The following is an 18,793-nucleotide window of genomic DNA, read 5'->3' as shown; positions in this document are numbered from 1 at the left end:
TCAGTCTTTCCCAAACGATTCATGTAATAGCAATCTACTGCTGGAACCAGGTTCGTAGCTTCTTGACAGAAGTGCGTGTTAACCCTGAATCTGATGATAATAATAATAACAGTATGACTAGAAAAATACAGAGAAAAATAACGCTTAATATCAGATGGGGTCACATAAGTTGCAAACAGTAAACAAAAGGGGAAATTATAACCCAGTAATTACATGTTCACAAACAATGATGTTTTCACCATATGTAAACAAGTCTCTTTTCACACATGGAAACAAGGTATATACGATTGCAAAGGAAAAAAAAAAAAAGGTAATTTTATAAAATGCTTGAGAAGTACTGGATTTTGTAAAAATATCTAGATCATCCAAACTTACAATCTGGTGACTGAGTAGGCTGGAAAGAGTCTTGGAGAAAGTAGTAGTGGACACCCCACTACTAAATGAAAATTCTTCAGGAATGTTTCTGCATGTTTCCTTTTCCAGTTAATCTTTCTACTACTGTATCTGCATATAGCTATTTTGATGACAGTATTTTTTCTTATTTAGTTTTGAGCTATATTTTTATTTGCATCTTTTAATTTATAGATGTGTGAAAAGGGCACCCATCCCAGAAATGAACTATTTTAGAAAATGGATCTGTAGTAGACAAAAGTTTTGATGCTTGTCCTTGAACAGTGCACATTCCTCTGCAAGAATAATTTTTAAAGCGCATGCCAGTTTTGGACCCATGGTTGTGCCCATAGACCACATAACTGTATATACAAAAATCCAATCAGATGTGCAGTGTGTGGTGTTAGCCATCTGGTAAATGCAGTAGAAGTAAAACTGCAATTTCACTTTGTATGCCTGGCAGCTGAGGACAACCAAGCCTATTGCTTTTATACAGATTTGCTATGTGTGATGAAGTAATAATCACTAAATGTTTAATAAATAACAGAGCTATATACAATACGTGCTGAATTAATATTTTATGTCATACAACTTGCTGTAATATGCATTCACTTTCAAGCCAGAACTTCTTAAAGTATATTAGAAACTATGGCCTTTGTATTGGTTACTGGGACAGAATTTCTTGCTGGGGCAATCCCATCCTAAGGTACCACGCACTCGAGCCAGTTTTACATCAGCCTCAGGTGAAGGTGTGGTGGTCCAGGAGGCACTACATGAGCCACAAGAAGGTTCAAGATATCAGAGTAGTGCAACAAAGGTCCTCTCTTCCCACCACCACTCCAGCTCTGAGAGCTGCACTGCAGTGCGAACGCACCTCTGTAATCCCCCTCCACATAAACACCTCTATTTATAGTGCTTTAAAAGTTGTCATGGCCTCATCCACCATCCCAAAAGATGAGGGTTGCTGGCTATCACAGCCCAAACCTCCTATCCCTTCATTGACAAATACGTCTGAAAATCAGAAAAATCCCCCTTCGGCCCATATGATAGGTAGCAATTCCCCTCACGCTGGATGGGGAGGGCCTGGCCAGCACGGTGTGGGCCCTGCAGCGCAAACCACCCCTGAATAACGCTGATTTACTGCACATTTATTTGCTTCTATCTTTTTGTATCTTTCACTGATTAGTTTTTTGCCTTTTTTAAAACCAATGTTAACATGAGTTATTTGGGAAAGCCTTTAATATACCTAAGTGAGCTGGAGTTTCGAAAGTCTTTCACAATGACAATCTCTGAAAACTCCCAAAGCTTTTCACGTATTTTTAATGCGACCCTCTGTCATTGTATCCGATTTCCATGTTTCAAGAACTAAAAAACAAGCACAACCCAGGTACTGTGGTATTTTCTCCACCTAAGTTGCCCTCTGAACATTTTGCTACATTATTTTGCTGACTTTCCATTCCACGAGTGAGATCGCTCCAACGTGGCGGCCCAGGGCAGGGCAGTTTAGGGACGGGATGATTCCCTAGAGGGGCCTCGGCTCTCCGGTGCCAAAGGGTGTTACAAACTGGCAGCGTTTGGGGTAAGATTTGATTTTTATATACTAGCTATGATATTAGAGCAGGGAATGCCTGTCCACGGACACCGGCTGGGGCTGCCACCAACCAGCCCGCTCCATCAGGGCCCGGCCCCGCCGCCAGCCCCGCGCCGAGGAGAGCGACCTGCCCCGCACAAAGATGGCGGCTCGCGGCGGGAACTGCGCTCCTCAGCCCGAGATGGTCGCCCCGCCGGCATCCGCCTGACCTTGTGCCCTGACTGAGGATGGCTTCCAAGCTGCGGGCGACGTGCCCAAAACAAAGGTGGCCACCCCAGCCAGGGTGTTCCCTGCCCCTACCAAAAATGGCGGCGCGAAGCGGCTGCCGGTGGGCAGGGCGGGGCGGGGCCTGCGCCCGGGGAGCCGGGCCCGGGGGCGGGGCGGGGGCGCGCCCGCCGCCGAACCGGAAGTGCCGCGCTGCCTCCGCCAGCTGGTTGTCATTTCGTGCGGCAGCTCGGTCCGGAGGAGACGGGGCTCGGCAGCGGCCGGGTGGGGAGGAGGGAGGCACCGGCTGCGGCACCGAGGCAGGAAGCGGCGGTCGCTGGGGGGGTGGGGGGAGGGGAAGGCGACAGAAAAAAAAAAAAGAAAAAGAGGCAAAACAAGGCAGCGGCAGCAGCAGCGGAGGCTCCGCGCGGAGGACCCGTCGCGGCCAGGCTCGCCGGCTACCGACCGAAGCGCCTCCCGACTCCCCGGAGCCGGTGTCGCGGCAGCCCTCCCCCCTCTCCCGTCGCTCTCGCCCGCGGAGCCTCCCCTCCTCCTTCCACCTCCCGGCAGCAGCGTCCTCCGCGGCGACCCTCCCGGCGCCCGGCCGGTTTACATGAGGGGGAAGGAAGCCCGCCTGGAGCCGAGAAGACGCGCAGCAGGGGAAGGACTGCTCCGAGGAGCCGCCACCGCCGGACCCCGCGCCCCGGTTAGTCCGCCGGGCCCCCCCTCCGCTGCGCCCAGCGGCCGAGACCCTGTCCCGTAATCCCCGGGCGATTTGGGAGAACCGGTTAAACACCTTCCATGGGGGAGAGAGGAGCCCGGCCCCCCGCCGCCTGCACCTTCCCCTCCCTGCCGGAGGCTGCTCCTCTCCTGAGGTAAAAAACAAAATCCCTCCTGCCTTCCCCGCCAGCAGGACTCTTGCGAGGGAGGGGGGATACCGCGGGGGCACCCCACAGAGCGCCGGGCCTCGAGAGCCGAGCCTGCCTGTGCCGCCCGCCCCTGCCCCGCTGGATGCTGAGTCCCTGAGGAGGAAAAACACACACGCGTGTCCACCCGGCCTTGCAGCCAGGGGCTGGCTCGTCCGCAGGGCACCCGCATATCTCGGTGGAAGGAGGCGAGCCCCGCACCAGAAACCACCCTCCCAGCAGCAGTGAGAGCAAGAAAATCTCCTTCCCCTTCCTGCACAACTCGCTGTCCCCTCGCTTCCCTTTTCCCCAACGCTGAATGCTGATTTCTGAGATGAAAATCTTCCTCTTTGGACAGCTAGGACTCATATGAAGGACACGCAAATATTGGATCATAAATAAGAAGCGAGTCTGGCGAGCTCAGAAACCCAGCCCAAAAGCAGCAGCATCAAGAATCCACCCTTCTCCTGCACAACTCACTCCCCACCCAGCACACATAGAATACTAATTTCCTGAGATAAGATCTCACCCCTTTAAACAACCACACACGCACACACACACACACACACACGCACACAGAGTGTATATTATTACTAAAAATAATAGGTTAAACCCAGCAGCACGGCAAAAAGCCTCTTCTGCAACTCACTCCCCCTTTTCACCCTTCTGAATGCTGAGATCCTGAGGTAAATTTTTCCCTTACCCACAGCAAAGACTCTTTTTGAACAGGACACAAATATATATTAGATTATAGAGATGTATTAAATTATTCCAGATTTAAATCTATTTTTTGCTGCCAAGGGGTCGGGGGACCAGACGTCATTGTATATTTTTTTTTTCCCTTCCCTCTTAACTCATTTATGTGCAAGTCAAAGCTGCTGAGGAGGAAAAAAACAGGATAGTTAGAATCTCTTTATCCTTATTCCCCAGAAGCTTTTTCTCTCATTGCTGTGCATTTCCTTTAGAAAAAGGAAACCTCTTATTTTGTGAACCAAAGAATTATTTTTCCCTTCCTCCTGGCCAAAGGAAGGAAACGGAGACAAATTGACACATTTAAATAGTTGAAGAGATCTATCTTTTGCAAAAAAAAAAATCCGAATCTGAAATAAATAGCGTGGAGGGAGAAACTGGAATATCTAGCTGAAAACAGGATACTTACTAATCTCGCCTCAGAAGAGGACGAGGTAAACACTAAACATCAACTTGTTCTTACAGGGAGGATTCAGATCCTAAATATAATAAATGGGGGATTACGGGTTTGGAGTGTTAGTGCAAAACAACACTGGAAATAAGTCAGCTTTTCCAGTCAGATTTCATCCACATCTGCAGCCTCCACACCATCATCAAAATGCAACCCCCAGCCCTGCTGCTTTTATAAATAATAACACAGCTGCCAATGGCAGTAGTGCTGGGTCAGCTTGGCTCTTTCCTGCTCCAGCTGCCCATAATATTCAGGATGAGATTCTGGGGTCAGAAAAATCTAAAACTCAGCAACAGGAAAAGCAAGAGTCCCTAGAAAAACAGCAGCTTTCCCCTGGTCAAAGTCAGGAAGCAGGCATGCTCTCTGAACCTGAGAAAGCTAAAACTGAAGAAAATCAGGGCGACAATTCTTCAGAGAACGGCAATGGAAAGGAGAAAATAAGAATAGAATCGCCGGTGTTAACAGGATTTGATTATCAAGAGGCTTCGGGGCTAGGTACTTCGACGCAGCCCTTGACATCCACTGCATCTTCTCTGACTGGTTTTAGTAACTGGTCTGCAGCTATAGCTCCTTCTTCTTCTACAATCATCAATGAAGATGCAAGTTTTTTTCATCAGGGAGGGGTCCCTACTGCCTCAGCTAATAATGGTGCTCTGCTGTTTCAGAATTTTCCACATCACGTCAGCCCTGGCTTTGGCGGTAGCTTTTCTCCCCAAATTGGACCCCTCTCTCAACACCACCCTCATCACCCCCATTTTCAGCATCATCACAATCAGCATCAGCAACAGAGGAGGTCTCCTGCAAGTCCTCATCCACCTCCATTCACACATAGAAATGCTGCTTTTAATCAATTGCCTCATATGGCTAATAATCTTAACAAGCCACCTTCTCCATGGAGCAGCTACCAAAGTCCATCGCCTACACCATCTTCATGGAGCCCTGGTGGCGGTGGATACGGGGGGTGGGGTGGGTCCCAAGGTCGAGACCACCGCAGGGGACTGAACGGAGGGATAACACCCCTGAACTCCATCTCGCCCTTAAAGAAGAATTTTGCAAGTAATCATATCCAGTTGCAGAAATACGCTCGACCCAGCTCAGCCTTTGCTCCAAAATCGTGGATGGAAGACAGTTTGAATAGAGCTGACAACATTTTTCCTTTTCAGGTAAGAATACTCTTGTTATATCCGTAAGAAAAATAACAGTAAGTGCATTAAAATGCCCTAGAAAGGGTCGGGGATTTGAACAGTACAGTCTGCTTGTGTGATTTCTGTGCTTGCAACTGAAAAAAAAAGTATATATGGCTAACTTAAAATGTCATAGTGTGAATTATGCTCTGAGCTGTGAATCGTGTTGGTTTTGTTTTTTTTTTTTTTAATAGTGGTGGTCATATAAATATCAGTATTAGCCAGTTTCCTGCAGCTTAATACTTACACATATTCAGAAATAGCCGATGAACAAATTTAGTTACAAGTAGCAAGTATGTCTACAAAAAGGAGTAAGGAAAAAAGTGCTGCCTGATGAAGTATGAAAGATGAGGCCTTCGAAAGTATTTGAGGATGTACCACATCTGAGAAAAAGTATTAAGTGATTTTATTTTGTTTTACAGTATCATTTGGACTTGTAGTGCAACATAATTTTTGTAGCATTTTTTGGAAACTTTGAATTTTTTACATGGTGGTAATCAATGCAGTTTGCTTTCCTCAGTAATGCCAGCAAATTTTGGTTACAGGCCATTAAATTATCACCAAAAATAGATCTGGATGCATTTCAGTTGGTGGTCTCCTATATTTTAATATGGCCTTATCCTGGCAGGAGGCAGGCTGTCTGGCAGTTCCACCTCTCCTTCTGGGCTGACTTTTTACGAATTTGAAAAGAACTGTATAATATTGAACCTAATTTGCAGTAAAAATTGAAACAGAAGTAGTCTTCTCTTCATCTGACCACTAGTTAAACCTAGCTTTTATGTGTGTGTGCCCTTTGTAAACTCCTTTAGGGTGACTCCAAAAACCCAAGAGCTCTTTTACATTTAGTGGGTTGTTTGTCAAGATCTTCAAATAAGTGCAAAAGTAAAAATTTCAAAATGATTGCAGTATTTCTAGCCACGCTGTAAGAACCAGGGTGACCTACTTTAAAATAATTTGAAAGATCTGTAGATAAAAACCGTGCAATGTGTCTGATGTTATAAACCACCCTAGAGAAATATAAAGATATTTCATAATGACTTTGTGGATTCAGACATAGGGAACGGTTCAATTCTTCGTAAACTGTTCAGTTTGTGTTTGGTTTGCAGGGCCTGCCTATGCAGCCTCCTGACACCAGAGCAGCTGCTGGCAATAACTTTCCATTAGAGATCTTTTTTCCTACTGCAGAGCTTCTAGCTGGTTCAATATCAGGTAGAGCCCTTGTAAATTTAGAATGCATAGTAATAATTGATTTTAATGTCAGGATTTTTAATTAATATAATGAACCTGTGTCCAGCATACCAAATTTATGCACTGAAACCACTAGAAAAAGGGGCACAGCTGGAGTCAGTCTTTTTTCAGCCTCACTGCAGTGAGACTTGGCTCACAGTTTAATTCATTCTGTACCCTGACACATAGCTGATGTTCAGAGTGACAGAATGAGATCAAGTGTGTCCTTGCTGCTGTGTACAAGGTCCAAATATATACGCAGCGATAGAAATGTGCTTGGTTTGACATCAAGGAAATTTCAGGAAATTGGCAAAGTCAACCTTGACTTCTGGGTTATGTTCCAAACATAAAATATCAGACACATGTATTTTGATCATGGTAAAGAAATAATTTTTGTGTAGCATGTTGGTATCTGTTTACATAAACACTAAGATGAAGCTGTACATGTCAAGACCAAGTCTGACACTTCTTCATGCCAAGAAACAGAAAGTGTTGGAATGAAGTGCTTTCCAGTCTGTTACTATCACTTTTGTGAAGAAAAGGGCAGGGCAGCAAAACAGGACTTCAGCACTGCAGACCTAGAAAGATGCTGATTAATTTTGAAGCCATCTTGGACAAATGCTTTTTATAACTTTTTGTGTGTAAAATCTTTAGCTCCTTTGGTCACTTAGTCATTTGTGTGTTGAAAGCATGCTGAATTTTTGAATTGCTGAAAACAAATGATGTAAAATTTGACCTTTGGTGTGTTTTTATTTTTTCTTGATTATGCTGATTGTTTGCCTGACTTAAAGCAGAAGTGAGTTTTGCTTATTGTATATTTATGTTCGTGCATATATATATGAAGTATCCTTGGTGATGCAATCATGTACTGGACTAGGCTATTTTGTTACTGGAATCTTCTTAGATTCCTGTTTACGAAATAATTGAAAGCTGTCTTTGCTGTGGCCACATAATGGAGTAATTTGATACAACTATCCCTTTCATTTAATATTTATGTTTTGCTGCTTAAATCATTAACAAGTGTTGCTGCAATGTAGTGAAAATGAGTTTCTTTAGAAGGCAAGATGTAAACCACAATTGTGAATATTTGGGGATCACTTTCTTTTTTCTCAAAGGTTGTCTCTAGTCCAAATTTTGGTGAAACACTTCTGGGCCTATGTTTTGATGGAGATCTTAGGGTAACCAAGTGCTCGTTTCCTCTTCGGAGAGGACAGCATTGCATACTGTCCTTACAAGCCACTAACGTGAACTACTGCTCACTTCAAATATTTCTGCCCATGGCCCTTAGGCGCTTGCAATGAAGTGGGCATTCCAAATGGCGCAGATAAAAGGAAAACACTGTGGTGATCTGTTTGATAATCTTGCAATTCGATGATTGCTTGCTTGGTACTGAGAGCTGCATGCAAAACTTTGTGCTTTTTGTTGTGTTTTTCATTTGGAATTCTGTCTTACAACATTTCAGAAGTAGCATGTCTGTAGGAGCCTCTTGTTGCAGAGATGGAACTGGAAGCAAGGTCGGAAAAGACTGTTACCGGATCTGTTAATGAAATTAAATTTTGATATTGTGCTTTAGCTACTGGGCAGGCTTCCCCCTTCAAAGATCTTTGGAAAAGAGAAAAGCCATTGTTCTTTGTGTGTTCATTTGAAAAGGAAATGGTCTCCAAATGAAAAAATGGTTTCTGAATTTAAAGAAAAAGAGTCTTTTGGATATAACAGCCTTCCCTGAGAATTAATGAATTAAAATGCTTTGACTGTGCCTATTGCATCTTACAAACTTACTGATTTTTTAAATAATTCCTTCTACTTTTCTCCCAGCAGCACTGACAAACTAAGTGCTCGGTAATTGCATTTTACTGCAGCATTGCCCTCAAGATTGTTTTGGCTTTCCTTTTGCTGTGTACTTGCACTTCCTCATGAGAGTGGAACATCCTGCCTGTTATGCAATGCATAAATCTTGCTTTGATAGGCATTTCCAGGTTTCCAGATCTCATCTTCAAATGTGTGATGGTGTTTTTTTAAATTTGTCTTTGAAGGCACAAGCAAGTTAAGCAATAGTGTTCAGCTTTCTGTAAAAATACTTTAAAATAATTTGTGTTTCTTCCTGGAATCAGGCTTGAAAAGAACTGCCCATTTGAAAGAATTTTGTACATGAGAGCAGTTCATTATATCCACTTGTTCAAAATGTTTTTTCCTTTCTTCTACAGTGGCTAGTTTCCAGGTATATAACCCCTTCCAAATCCATTGAGGGTCTGTGCCAGAGACTTTCTCTTCCCCCAGGCAGATATGTAATGTTTGTGAAAGCACATACGTGATTACAGAATGTGTTTTAATTCTGAGCTATACGTCATGATTTGTTTGCCCATAGAAATAGGTTGATTTAGTAAGTGCGTTAAACAAATTCACAGGGAACTGGAATTAAAAAATAACCTCTTGAATGCATTTGCCAATCTTTCCTCTTGAAGGAATTTTGCAAATAAATTTCTTTACCATGCCTCTTTATTTTTATATTTGTTCTTTGTTTTTGAGGAACCTTTTCATAAATCATGATGGCTGGTTGCATACAATGAGGCTACTCATTCTGAAGAAAGTTTTGCAGAATTTTATTTTTATTCTGGCAACAGCAATTATTCCAAGAAATTTCAAGCTATCATTTTAAGCTGGATTTTTAAATGTCTGTTCACTCATTTTTTCTATAACTACCTCAGCTGTGTAGTAATTAGTGTTTTGTGTGCTGTTCCCCACAGCTACTGATCTGTGGAATTAGAGGCACTCTAATGTGGTATGACATGCACAAGTTAAGTACTGTGGAAGTTAACACTGTTCTTGTTTTATAAACTTACTACTGACGTTAATAGTTCAGCTTTGGCCCTCCTGTGTGTTTTTGATCTCGGGGTTTCTTTTTAAAGAGAGCTTTTGTTAGGAGCTATTTGAATTATGTTTGTATTTTCCTAAGATTAAAAGGAGTACTCTTATTAAGCATTTTGCTTTGAAAATTGCATACTTAGCAGCCCAGCACAAAGATTGAGAACACAAGATATTATGGAAAATAATTTCTAGAAGACACATAAAAAACTAAATATGTGGCTAAAATAGAATCAGACATGTTACTGGAAATTTTTATAAAGGTCTGTAATTTCTAACACTTTTTTTTTTTTAAAGTTCAAGTTCGACTAAACCAGAAGTGCTCCCTCCCAAAAAAACTCCTATGTTATGCGTCACTTAACTTTTCCAGCTTTTTCTTATTGTTCCCTGGTGAAGCTATAAAAGATGATCAGGGCAGCATACAGCAACATCCTTTCAGGAAAAACCTGTTTACTCAAAGCCTTTAATTCACTGGATACTGGACTGGGAGCTGGAATACAGCATTTGTAGGGTGGTGGGAAGGAGGAGAGGCTTACCCAGAAGCATAATCAAGTCCAAATTTGCTTTGCAATTAAAAGAAAAATGTGGAACTTGTATTTAGTTCCTACAATATTACCTCTCCCTACACACTTTACTTTGCCTGAGACACAAGGCTTTTTAATTGTGGGAAATATGTACAAGGTTTCAGAAGGTTTCAGGCTTCCTGTGCTATAATGTGGGTAGCAAACGTAGTTGTGAGTTTTCTAATTTTCACAAGTATTCTGGTTTGACAAAGATTTAAATATATAAAATAAGCGCCAGTTTTACAACTACACCTACTCCATAAATACTGATTAATCACCTTCAATAAATTGCTTAATGCAATGGCATGCTTTGCCTTATTATTGATGCCTCAGTCTTCAGAGAAATCATATTTTATAAGATTAGGCACAGCCTTAGCTACCAGCAAGTGCTCATACCTTGCCAGGCTTTACTTTTTGTACAGTTTTTTCCTAAGTACAGCGTGGCTTATGTGCTTTATAACTCATAACTTATGAGTTATAGCTGAGAATAGCTCTCATTTAGTTACCAGTTAATGAGCAATGTATTGACTGTTACAGCTTTTTTGATGTTATGGAATTAAACGTATAGTTACACATTTCTTCAGCAATATGGCCACTACCACTAACCTGTCATCAGTCTTTTTATGTTAGGTATATAATATATATGTTTCAGATATGTGTTTCTGATAAAATGTGCTGGCCATCTTGGAAGTTAAGACTGGCAAAATTTGTGCTACTGTTTTCAAAGCAGTCTCAGAATAAAAGGCCTTGAAATTGTATAAAAATTCTAAAAAAAATACCAATGATAACTTTCTCTAGTAGTGTGGACCCTTTCAGTATCCCGGCAAGTAGTCAATTAAATTAATGGAATTCTTTTATAACAAGCACTGTGCAAACCTCTGAACCAGTTGAGCATGGCATTTTGGCTGGTCTTTATTTAGGATATACGTGACTGACATCTTTTCATTGGATAGGTGTATATAGGTTTACTTATATACAAAGTTCTTGAGTTACTCTGTGTTTCCAGAGAGGTGGGCTGCTGCATTAATTTCAGGAATATATCCCAATTCGATGTGACAGTAGTGGCGCCTCTTAGTGTTGTGCTTAATATGGTTTGCTACCTTCTAACTGATAAGCAGAGATGTGGAACAGCAAACTGTTTCAAACAACCCAGGAACAAGACTGATCTTCCCAAGGGCCTTGAGGCCGGGGCAGTTCAGCACCATGAATTGACAGTGATGGTTAGATAATGCTGTAAGCACAGAGACCTTTTGTTAGAAAGACAAGCAAGAAACAGGTAGTAACATATCAGCATTTTGAGGGTGCTCTAGCCTATGGCAGTCTTTACCATTGCTATGACAAGTTCCTGGAAGCACTGTTGAGCGTGAGTATGAATGTGGGCCGTATTTTAGCCAGTCCTCTTTTTTATGTGATTGCTGATAGCTGCAGGTAAGAATATGACCAGTTAATCTTTTGTATTGGCGTGCAGGGTCGTGTTTTAAAACGTTTGCAGTATGATTAGAAGCTTATGGACCTTATGCTACAAAAGGGACATCTACCTGGTTCACTCAGAGGGGGAAAACTATAAACTCCTCCCCACAAAAAGCTTCCACTGGAGAATGTGGTGTCCCTATCAGCCAACCAGTTCAATTCTGTGTTTTTTTTTTTTTTTCTCAAACATTGAAAAACCCTGTTCTCATTATTAAGAGACAAGAGACTGTTTTCAGGCTCACGTACTCCAGCGCATACACAGCACAATAAACTAGAAATTACTCGGCTTGGGTTTCTTCCTTCGTGTCTCTCTGACAACCGAAATGTTAAGTGCCACAAATTCAACAAAGACTTGGAACTACTGAGGTTCTGCACTTTGTGAAATAAGAATTGTGTAGCTGTTCGTGGGTTGGACTTGAGGTTAATTCCACACAGAGAAACACAATACACTATGAAAGCCAGAATGGAGGAAGGAGTAGCTACTGAGGGACGTCAGGTTTCCAGAAAATGCTCCCACCTGTGTTTTAGGGTCTTTTTGTCATGTTGTGAGGACTGCTGAAAATGTAGAGATTGTCTTCTAGTGACCATTCCTGAGTTACGCAGTTCTCTGATCCTGATGGGTCCAGGATGCAGACCCAAGGACTTTTACTCAATCCTGCTAAGGTGTTTTAGTGTAACTAGAGTTCAAAATAGTTAGGAACTAGTAATGTGTAAACCAAAACAATAACCTAACTACTACTAGGAACGGAAGAAACAGTAGGAAACATGTGAAAGTAAAAACCACAGAATTTGAGAATCTAAATGCTCGTGATAGTTTCTGTGAGGTGCCTCAATTCTCTTGTAATATAAATGACCAAGGAAATAAAGACTGTGTAGAGAGAGGGCCGTGCTATGCTTTATATAGCAAATTTGATTTTGGGCTAGACTAATAAAGGAAGTGGTTCCAAACTCTGATCTTTCTAATGCTATTTGAAATGCAGCACATACGGGTAGAAATACTTCACCTATTCTGTGTCAGTAAGAAACTGCTCTGAAGAGAGGAAAAATACCAGAAAATTTCATTGAAAAATAGTATTTTTCAGTGGTCAGAATGTAACTTATAAACTTGGAAATGGATCAGGACTGTAGGAGCTAGTGTATTCCTGCTCTTAAAATACTATTGGGTGTTTAAAGTCCAAGATGACTGATCATTGTCTGATATAAAGAATGTCTCTTGCAGCACTGCAATCAATACTGCTTTAGCACTTCATCACTGGAAGTAAAGGATGTTATAACTTGAAACACACCAGTCTTTGTGCAATACCGTTCTTTACTTCACCACTGGTTTTATAAATGATCAAAGCTGGATCTGTGTGCTTTGGAGAAATTTCAGCTTCACAGCTAGAGTTAGGAACAAAAAAAATGCATATTCACTGCTGTAATAACGTTAGTTGTAGAGAAGCAGTTTAGAGCAAATGTCGGTCTTGAATTGCTCACATTTTGCTTTCTTATTTGAATTTTCTTTCATATACTTTCCATGCTTGATCTCGGTTCAGAGATGAATCTCTTAGAACATGAATGAAATAAAATCTTTAGAACTGATGTTAGAGTTCTTCTTGGACACAGAAAAATTGAATTCAAGGTAGATTAATATAATTGTATAAAATTCTATCCAAGCATTTCTACAAATATCCAAGTGTATAAAGACAACAGATAATGTGGATAGGTGAATAATTTTGGGAATGAGAGTGATTTTTTGCCTCCATTAGTGATCTTTTATGATACTGTAAAGATTTCAAAGTTTATATATAATTTCGGTTATTCTGAATTTGCTAATTAAAATAATGCAGTGCCAGGATATTTTATGGTTTCTTACCCTAATGTAGTGTCAGATTTGTAAGATGTGGAATTTATTGTTTTAGTTGGGAAAGTCTGAGGCGTATATGTGTTAAATGTTGGCTTTGGTTAATAGGAAGGAGAAATATTTGGTAAGTATACTTCAAATAGCTTGAGATAATGAAAGAGTAAGGTACATGAGACATCTTGTCTCCCATTTGTTGAGGCCTCTTTCAATTCTAGTAATGCTTGGAATACCAAACTTGTGAATTCAGGGAATTAAAAATCAGAGCTAAGTTGTCACCTAGTAAACCAGCCTATTTGGAACACTCCTGCTTGTATGGAATACTTGATAATTATGCAGAATTTGAACTGACTGGGCAGAATTAGATTATTTAAGTTGTTGGGGTAGTCGTTTAGGTGAAGGAAATTCTGTGTGTTTCTGGAATTTAGATTTTCTTAAATTTGGGCTGAAATACCTATTTTATGATTGCTCCTTGCAATTCTGTCTCCCAGGATATGATCTTTACTTCTGAACTGTGAACTTATTTTTAACAAAGTTTAACTGTATAGCAAGGAATACAAACTAAATGTTGAATTGTTCTTAAATGTTTAGTTATGATAAATATAGATCAGATTCATATTTATGAATACTGTAATTTTTAATATTCCTATATCAGACTGATTTTAGTGGTATGTGTATTTTTGTTTAATTCTGCTGTAGCAACGTAGAACAAAACTGAAGGTTTTGTTTTACATGGTCTTGTTTAACACTGTGTGTTGCCTAAACTGGCTTTGTATTTGCTTGCAGGATCGCACTCGGACTTTTGACATGCATTCACTGGAGAACTCACTAATTGACATAATGAGAGCTGAAAATGATTCACTGAAAGGTAAATTTAGAAAGAGACTATTTCCTGCAGTAAACAATTGGGAAGACGTGCTTACTTAGAATAAGAAAGTTCAGTTTTGGTTGGGAAAAGTAAAGTTACATCGTGCACCTAATGCATGCCGGTCAGCTCGGGCAGGCCTCCTTTTTTCAGTTGTCTCTAGATGAAGCTATTGCAACACATGAGCACTTGAGTGTGTTTTGTCTTTGTACAAAACAATGCGAAACACAAACATAAGCTGATCTTTTGTGTAAGTTGCCAGTGTTGTTTTTAATAGATACAATGTGTGCAGCCTGTAAAAATTATCAACTTCAGCAATCTTGTGCAGCTCAGTGAGATGTAACTTTTTGCTTAATAGCGTTTTCCTGCTGAAGTCTTAGTCCTTTCTGTCTTGGGGAAGAACGAGGTTTATCTATGTCATTCTGAGAAGAACACTGGGTATTTCATCACAATTTTTTTTAGTTCTTTACCTCTCTTTTTGTTGCTGCCTTGAATTGCAGAATTCTTTGTACCATTGAAAAAGAAAAAGGAGGGTTGAACTGATTTGCAGTTGGGATTTATCCTTTTTTTAATTTTGGCAAAGCTAATCTTTCTTTGAAAATACCTCAACTTACAAAGTATTCAAAGCATTGTCTACATAGTTTATCTAAACCTGGATAGAAACTGCTTATGGTATACAATTCAGAAGTCTAGTTTCTTATTCTGTATGATGAGTAATCTATTTCAGTTTGATGGTTACTTGTATAAGTAAAAGCAGTCAAACTCTTACTTATGCTCATTATCTAAGCATTCAGTTTTGTTACCAGTCATGAGACCACTAAAAAAATAAACTTGCATTTGTGGTTTCTGAAAGAAAATTTCTTTGAATATAGAGGCTTGTGGTGTGAATGAAATCTGACTTGTTTTAATAGTGATTCTTGCACAGAAGACCAACCTTTGATAAACTGGAAATAACTTGCACGTGTTGCATTCACTGTGGTCTGAAATGCAGCTTGTGTTTCACATCCCCAGTACTGTGCAGCAATTCAGGGTGGTGAGAAACACCAAGAAATACACTTTCCTCTTGAAATGACAAGGAGAGCTTGATGTAGATAAAAGTAATGCCAAATGAATTAAAAAAACAAAATACATTCTCTCCTTATGTGTTGGGGGCCAGGCTTTTATTAGTGACAAGTACTATATCTTTCATTTGTTTTATATGCTGTCTGGCAACATCCTATGCCCCCAGCATTGTATACTGAATCACAAATCAGATGCCCATCGTTGACTGCAGCACCTGGGATTTGCCCTGAGATGACCTATTCAAACTGTCAGGCAGGCCCAGCCCAGGTTTTAGCTGTTGAAATCTGGCAAGATAACAACCCAAGGTGTGACATGGCTGTAGAACAAATAAAATTTCCCTTTAAATTTTAATTTAACAAAGTCAGGGTCATATGTATTCATACTCAGCAACTAAACAAGGGCTGTTCTGTACAGTAGTATGCTTTTTAGTTTAAGTGCTTTGAAAAGGTTCTTTGCAATTGAAGTTTTTTTTTTGAGTGCTTACCATGTTTTAAGATTGGTGGAATAATTGTGTCAGCAAAGAATACGTATAATTCTGATACACATTAATTCCTGCTTGAGCTTGATTGTTAATCCCCTCTTCAGAGTCATCTATGGTTTATCTAAAGTTGTGTGTGCATTGTATCATACTGATTGGGTCACAGTAATATCAGTCAGGTATTGTTCTGGGAATTATTTCTTAGTTCTTTATGTTCTGTTTCATGGTTAATAATTATAAAACTATAAAGAAAAAGCCTCAAAAGTGAGATTAAAAATTTAAGTGATCCTACATAAAATACTTTGTTGTGAAGTCTCATTTTTCAAGGATTTCCTCATCAAAAACATTAAGTTTGCTTATAGTGAAATATGCAGTGCACTGAATTTGACTGCTGCTTATCTGGCATGGCAGACTTAATACAGTAACTTATTTCCTGTAATATACTTAGGAATGGATCTTTATTCAAACTGGCATCTACCGTGTTGTGGTAATGCTGCAGTGATCGTCTGTAAGTAGCACAGGATTTGTAAGGAGAGGAAATACCTTTAGTTAAACCAACTGATACAGCTGGAAAAAAATTCGAACTTGCTGGTACAAAACACAGAAGCGCTGAAGAAGGGCTCATGTGGTCACGAGCATTTTGTGTTTTTTTTCTCTCTATATCAGTTGGTGTATGATAATGTCTTAACATAGATTCTGTCTCTCTCCTGTTTTCACTTTTATCTTCTTGCTTTACCTTTATTTAAACTGATTGAAAGGAATCTTTAAAAACCTTGGATCTAGACATCTTAAAATATGACAAATTACGGTTGTCAGTTCAAATCTTGCTTGTCGTTTCAAACACCTGCAGTTAAGTAAGCAGGTCCATGAGAAGTTTTTTGGTTTGTATTTTAAATGGGTTACTTGGTGCATACAGTGCTTTTAAACTAAACTTGGACACTCTCAGAAAGGAAAAGGTTCTGGGTTTGAGATTTTAAAAATAGCCTGAGCAAGACACTAATAAAACATACTGTAGAGAGCAATCTCAGAATGGCATGGAAATAATTTAGATGATCTAATAGGTCTCACTGCTATCTTGTGAGTCTTCGAGAGGCTTTAGTATTGACTCAACATGAGTTCAGCATATAACACTAACACCACCGGCTTTCATAGTGTAATGGACTTCAAGAGAAAGAGGTACTATGTTAAAATATACCTTCAAAACAGCTTAAAGAGTATGGGCATGAAAATAGATACCAGTCATAGTTTGGAACCCCCTGTCTCTTGGAAATAATTTCTGTCTTTAAATGGTATGTTCAGAGCAGCAGGTTTTTTGATCCTGTAATAAAATTATAAGTAGGAATTCTTCAAAATTTAACAAAACACATTCACAGTGTGTACTTCTTGACTGAGGTGATTAGCTGTGCTAGCCTTGGATTCATTTAGGACAGTAATAGTTATGTTCTTGGGTTGTCTTGCTATATGAAATAAAGTATTTCCTGCTTGAGGTTCAAAGGTGAATCTTAAGTATCATTGATGCAGTACATTCAATATTACCTTTTAATGCTTTTGATAGGCATTTCCCCTCCTCTTTTTAAGGTATGTTTTTATCTCTGCTCAAATCCTCTTCCTTTGCTGAGCAGCTGCCATTTCAATATGTTATTTTTATCCACACAAGTGAGTGTGCTGCATGCTGCAGAGCCAATGAAAGCCTGCAGAAGCCTTTCCCTGGAGACTAATTGCATCTTCTCTACAATGTATTCGGCCTTCGTGAGCTGAGCCTGGGATCCAGAGACTGATTTGTGAATCTGGGTCTTCCAGATGGCAATTTGAGCATTACTGTAATAGTAGTAGATTGACTAAATATTTCCTTGTTAAGTGACACTGAAATGTCTTTAAATACTTTATAACCGCAGCCTGTTTTATAACTGAAATACCCTATGGTTCAGTTCAGGATATAAGGTTATTATTGCCTGGAAATTATGCAACGTGAAATGGATAAAGAACCAGGTCAGTACATCTACTTCTAGCACTGCGAAGCACTCCTGTAAAATCTGGGTGCGAAGAGCTCAGTATCTGCATGAATGCTACGAGTGTGAAATAGTGTCTAAAGACTAAACATACTTATGCACAAAAAGGAAGGTTTTAGAAGTAGCATAGGGTCAGAGTATACATACAGACACTGGGAGAGAGAGTCAAATAACTTTAGAGATGGGAAGCTGGAATGATGAGAACTGGCATCATTCAAGATTTCTCTGATACACCTAACTGTATTTTTAAAGCAATCATCAGCCCCTTAATATTGATCTGAAAAACTGTTTCAGATGTGAAGAAAGTAGATAAACCTTCTAGAGCGTTCTTTGATGAAAGGGATCAAAGTAGTTTTGCCAGCATTTTCTGAATATCTGATAAGAAACTAAACTAGTTGTTTCTTTTCTAGCTGTACAGATTATGCAACATGTTCATATTAATCGAGTAGAATGGGCCATTTGGTTCCCTGTATGGTCCAGAAAATTAATGAGAATCTGTTGAGAATCAGTCTCAATTTGTGCCAAGGGCTGAGTAACAAAGGCTACAATTGGTTTTTGGGAAGTGGTCCTTTATATATGCACAGGACAAAATCTGAGCTCTTTTAAAATGCAAAATAATAGATCTTGAGTTTTTTCTTAAATTTTAAAACCATCTTTATTTTCATAGCAGTGAGGAATGTTTTTGAGGTTGGTGACTAAGATCAACTGTTCTTCCCTATTCTTGTTCTGTGTGAGGAGCTGCATGGTCTAGTTACTGAGTTCTGAAAGTCACAGGTCTCTCGCCAACGTGTACGGCTGCACTGACGCTGCAGTCGCCTTCGTGTCTCTGGTGCCTCTTGTACGTGAGCGAGCTCTCACAGGGGAGCCGTGGCGGTCGTACCTCTGACTTTGGAGAGCATCATCAGCAATTCATCTCGTTTGTGTACCTTGTCTCAGAACAAT

General features: G+C 40.2%; 1 protein-coding gene across 1 annotated transcript in view; it reads left to right on the top strand.

Moving 5' to 3' along the window:
• Positions 1-2,469: 2,469 nt before the first annotated feature.
• CPEB4 (cytoplasmic polyadenylation element binding protein 4) overlaps positions 2,470-18,793 on the top strand; it is a 43,402-nt gene continuing 27,078 nt past the window's right edge. The window contains exons 1-2 of the mRNA XM_068408425.1: positions 2,470-5,454; positions 14,224-14,305. Coding sequence (XP_068264526.1) covers positions 4,333-5,454; positions 14,224-14,305 — 1,204 coding nt within the window. The 5' untranslated portion in view covers positions 2,470-4,332. The remainder of the gene's footprint in view (positions 5,455-14,223; positions 14,306-18,793) is intronic.

The sequence above is a fragment of the Nyctibius grandis genome, chromosome 10 (assembly GCF_013368605.1).
Source record: "Nyctibius grandis isolate bNycGra1 chromosome 10, bNycGra1.pri, whole genome shotgun sequence".
Lineage (NCBI taxonomy): Eukaryota > Metazoa > Chordata > Aves > Nyctibiiformes > Nyctibiidae > Nyctibius > Nyctibius grandis.
This window is presented reverse-complemented; position numbering and strand designations above follow the sequence as displayed.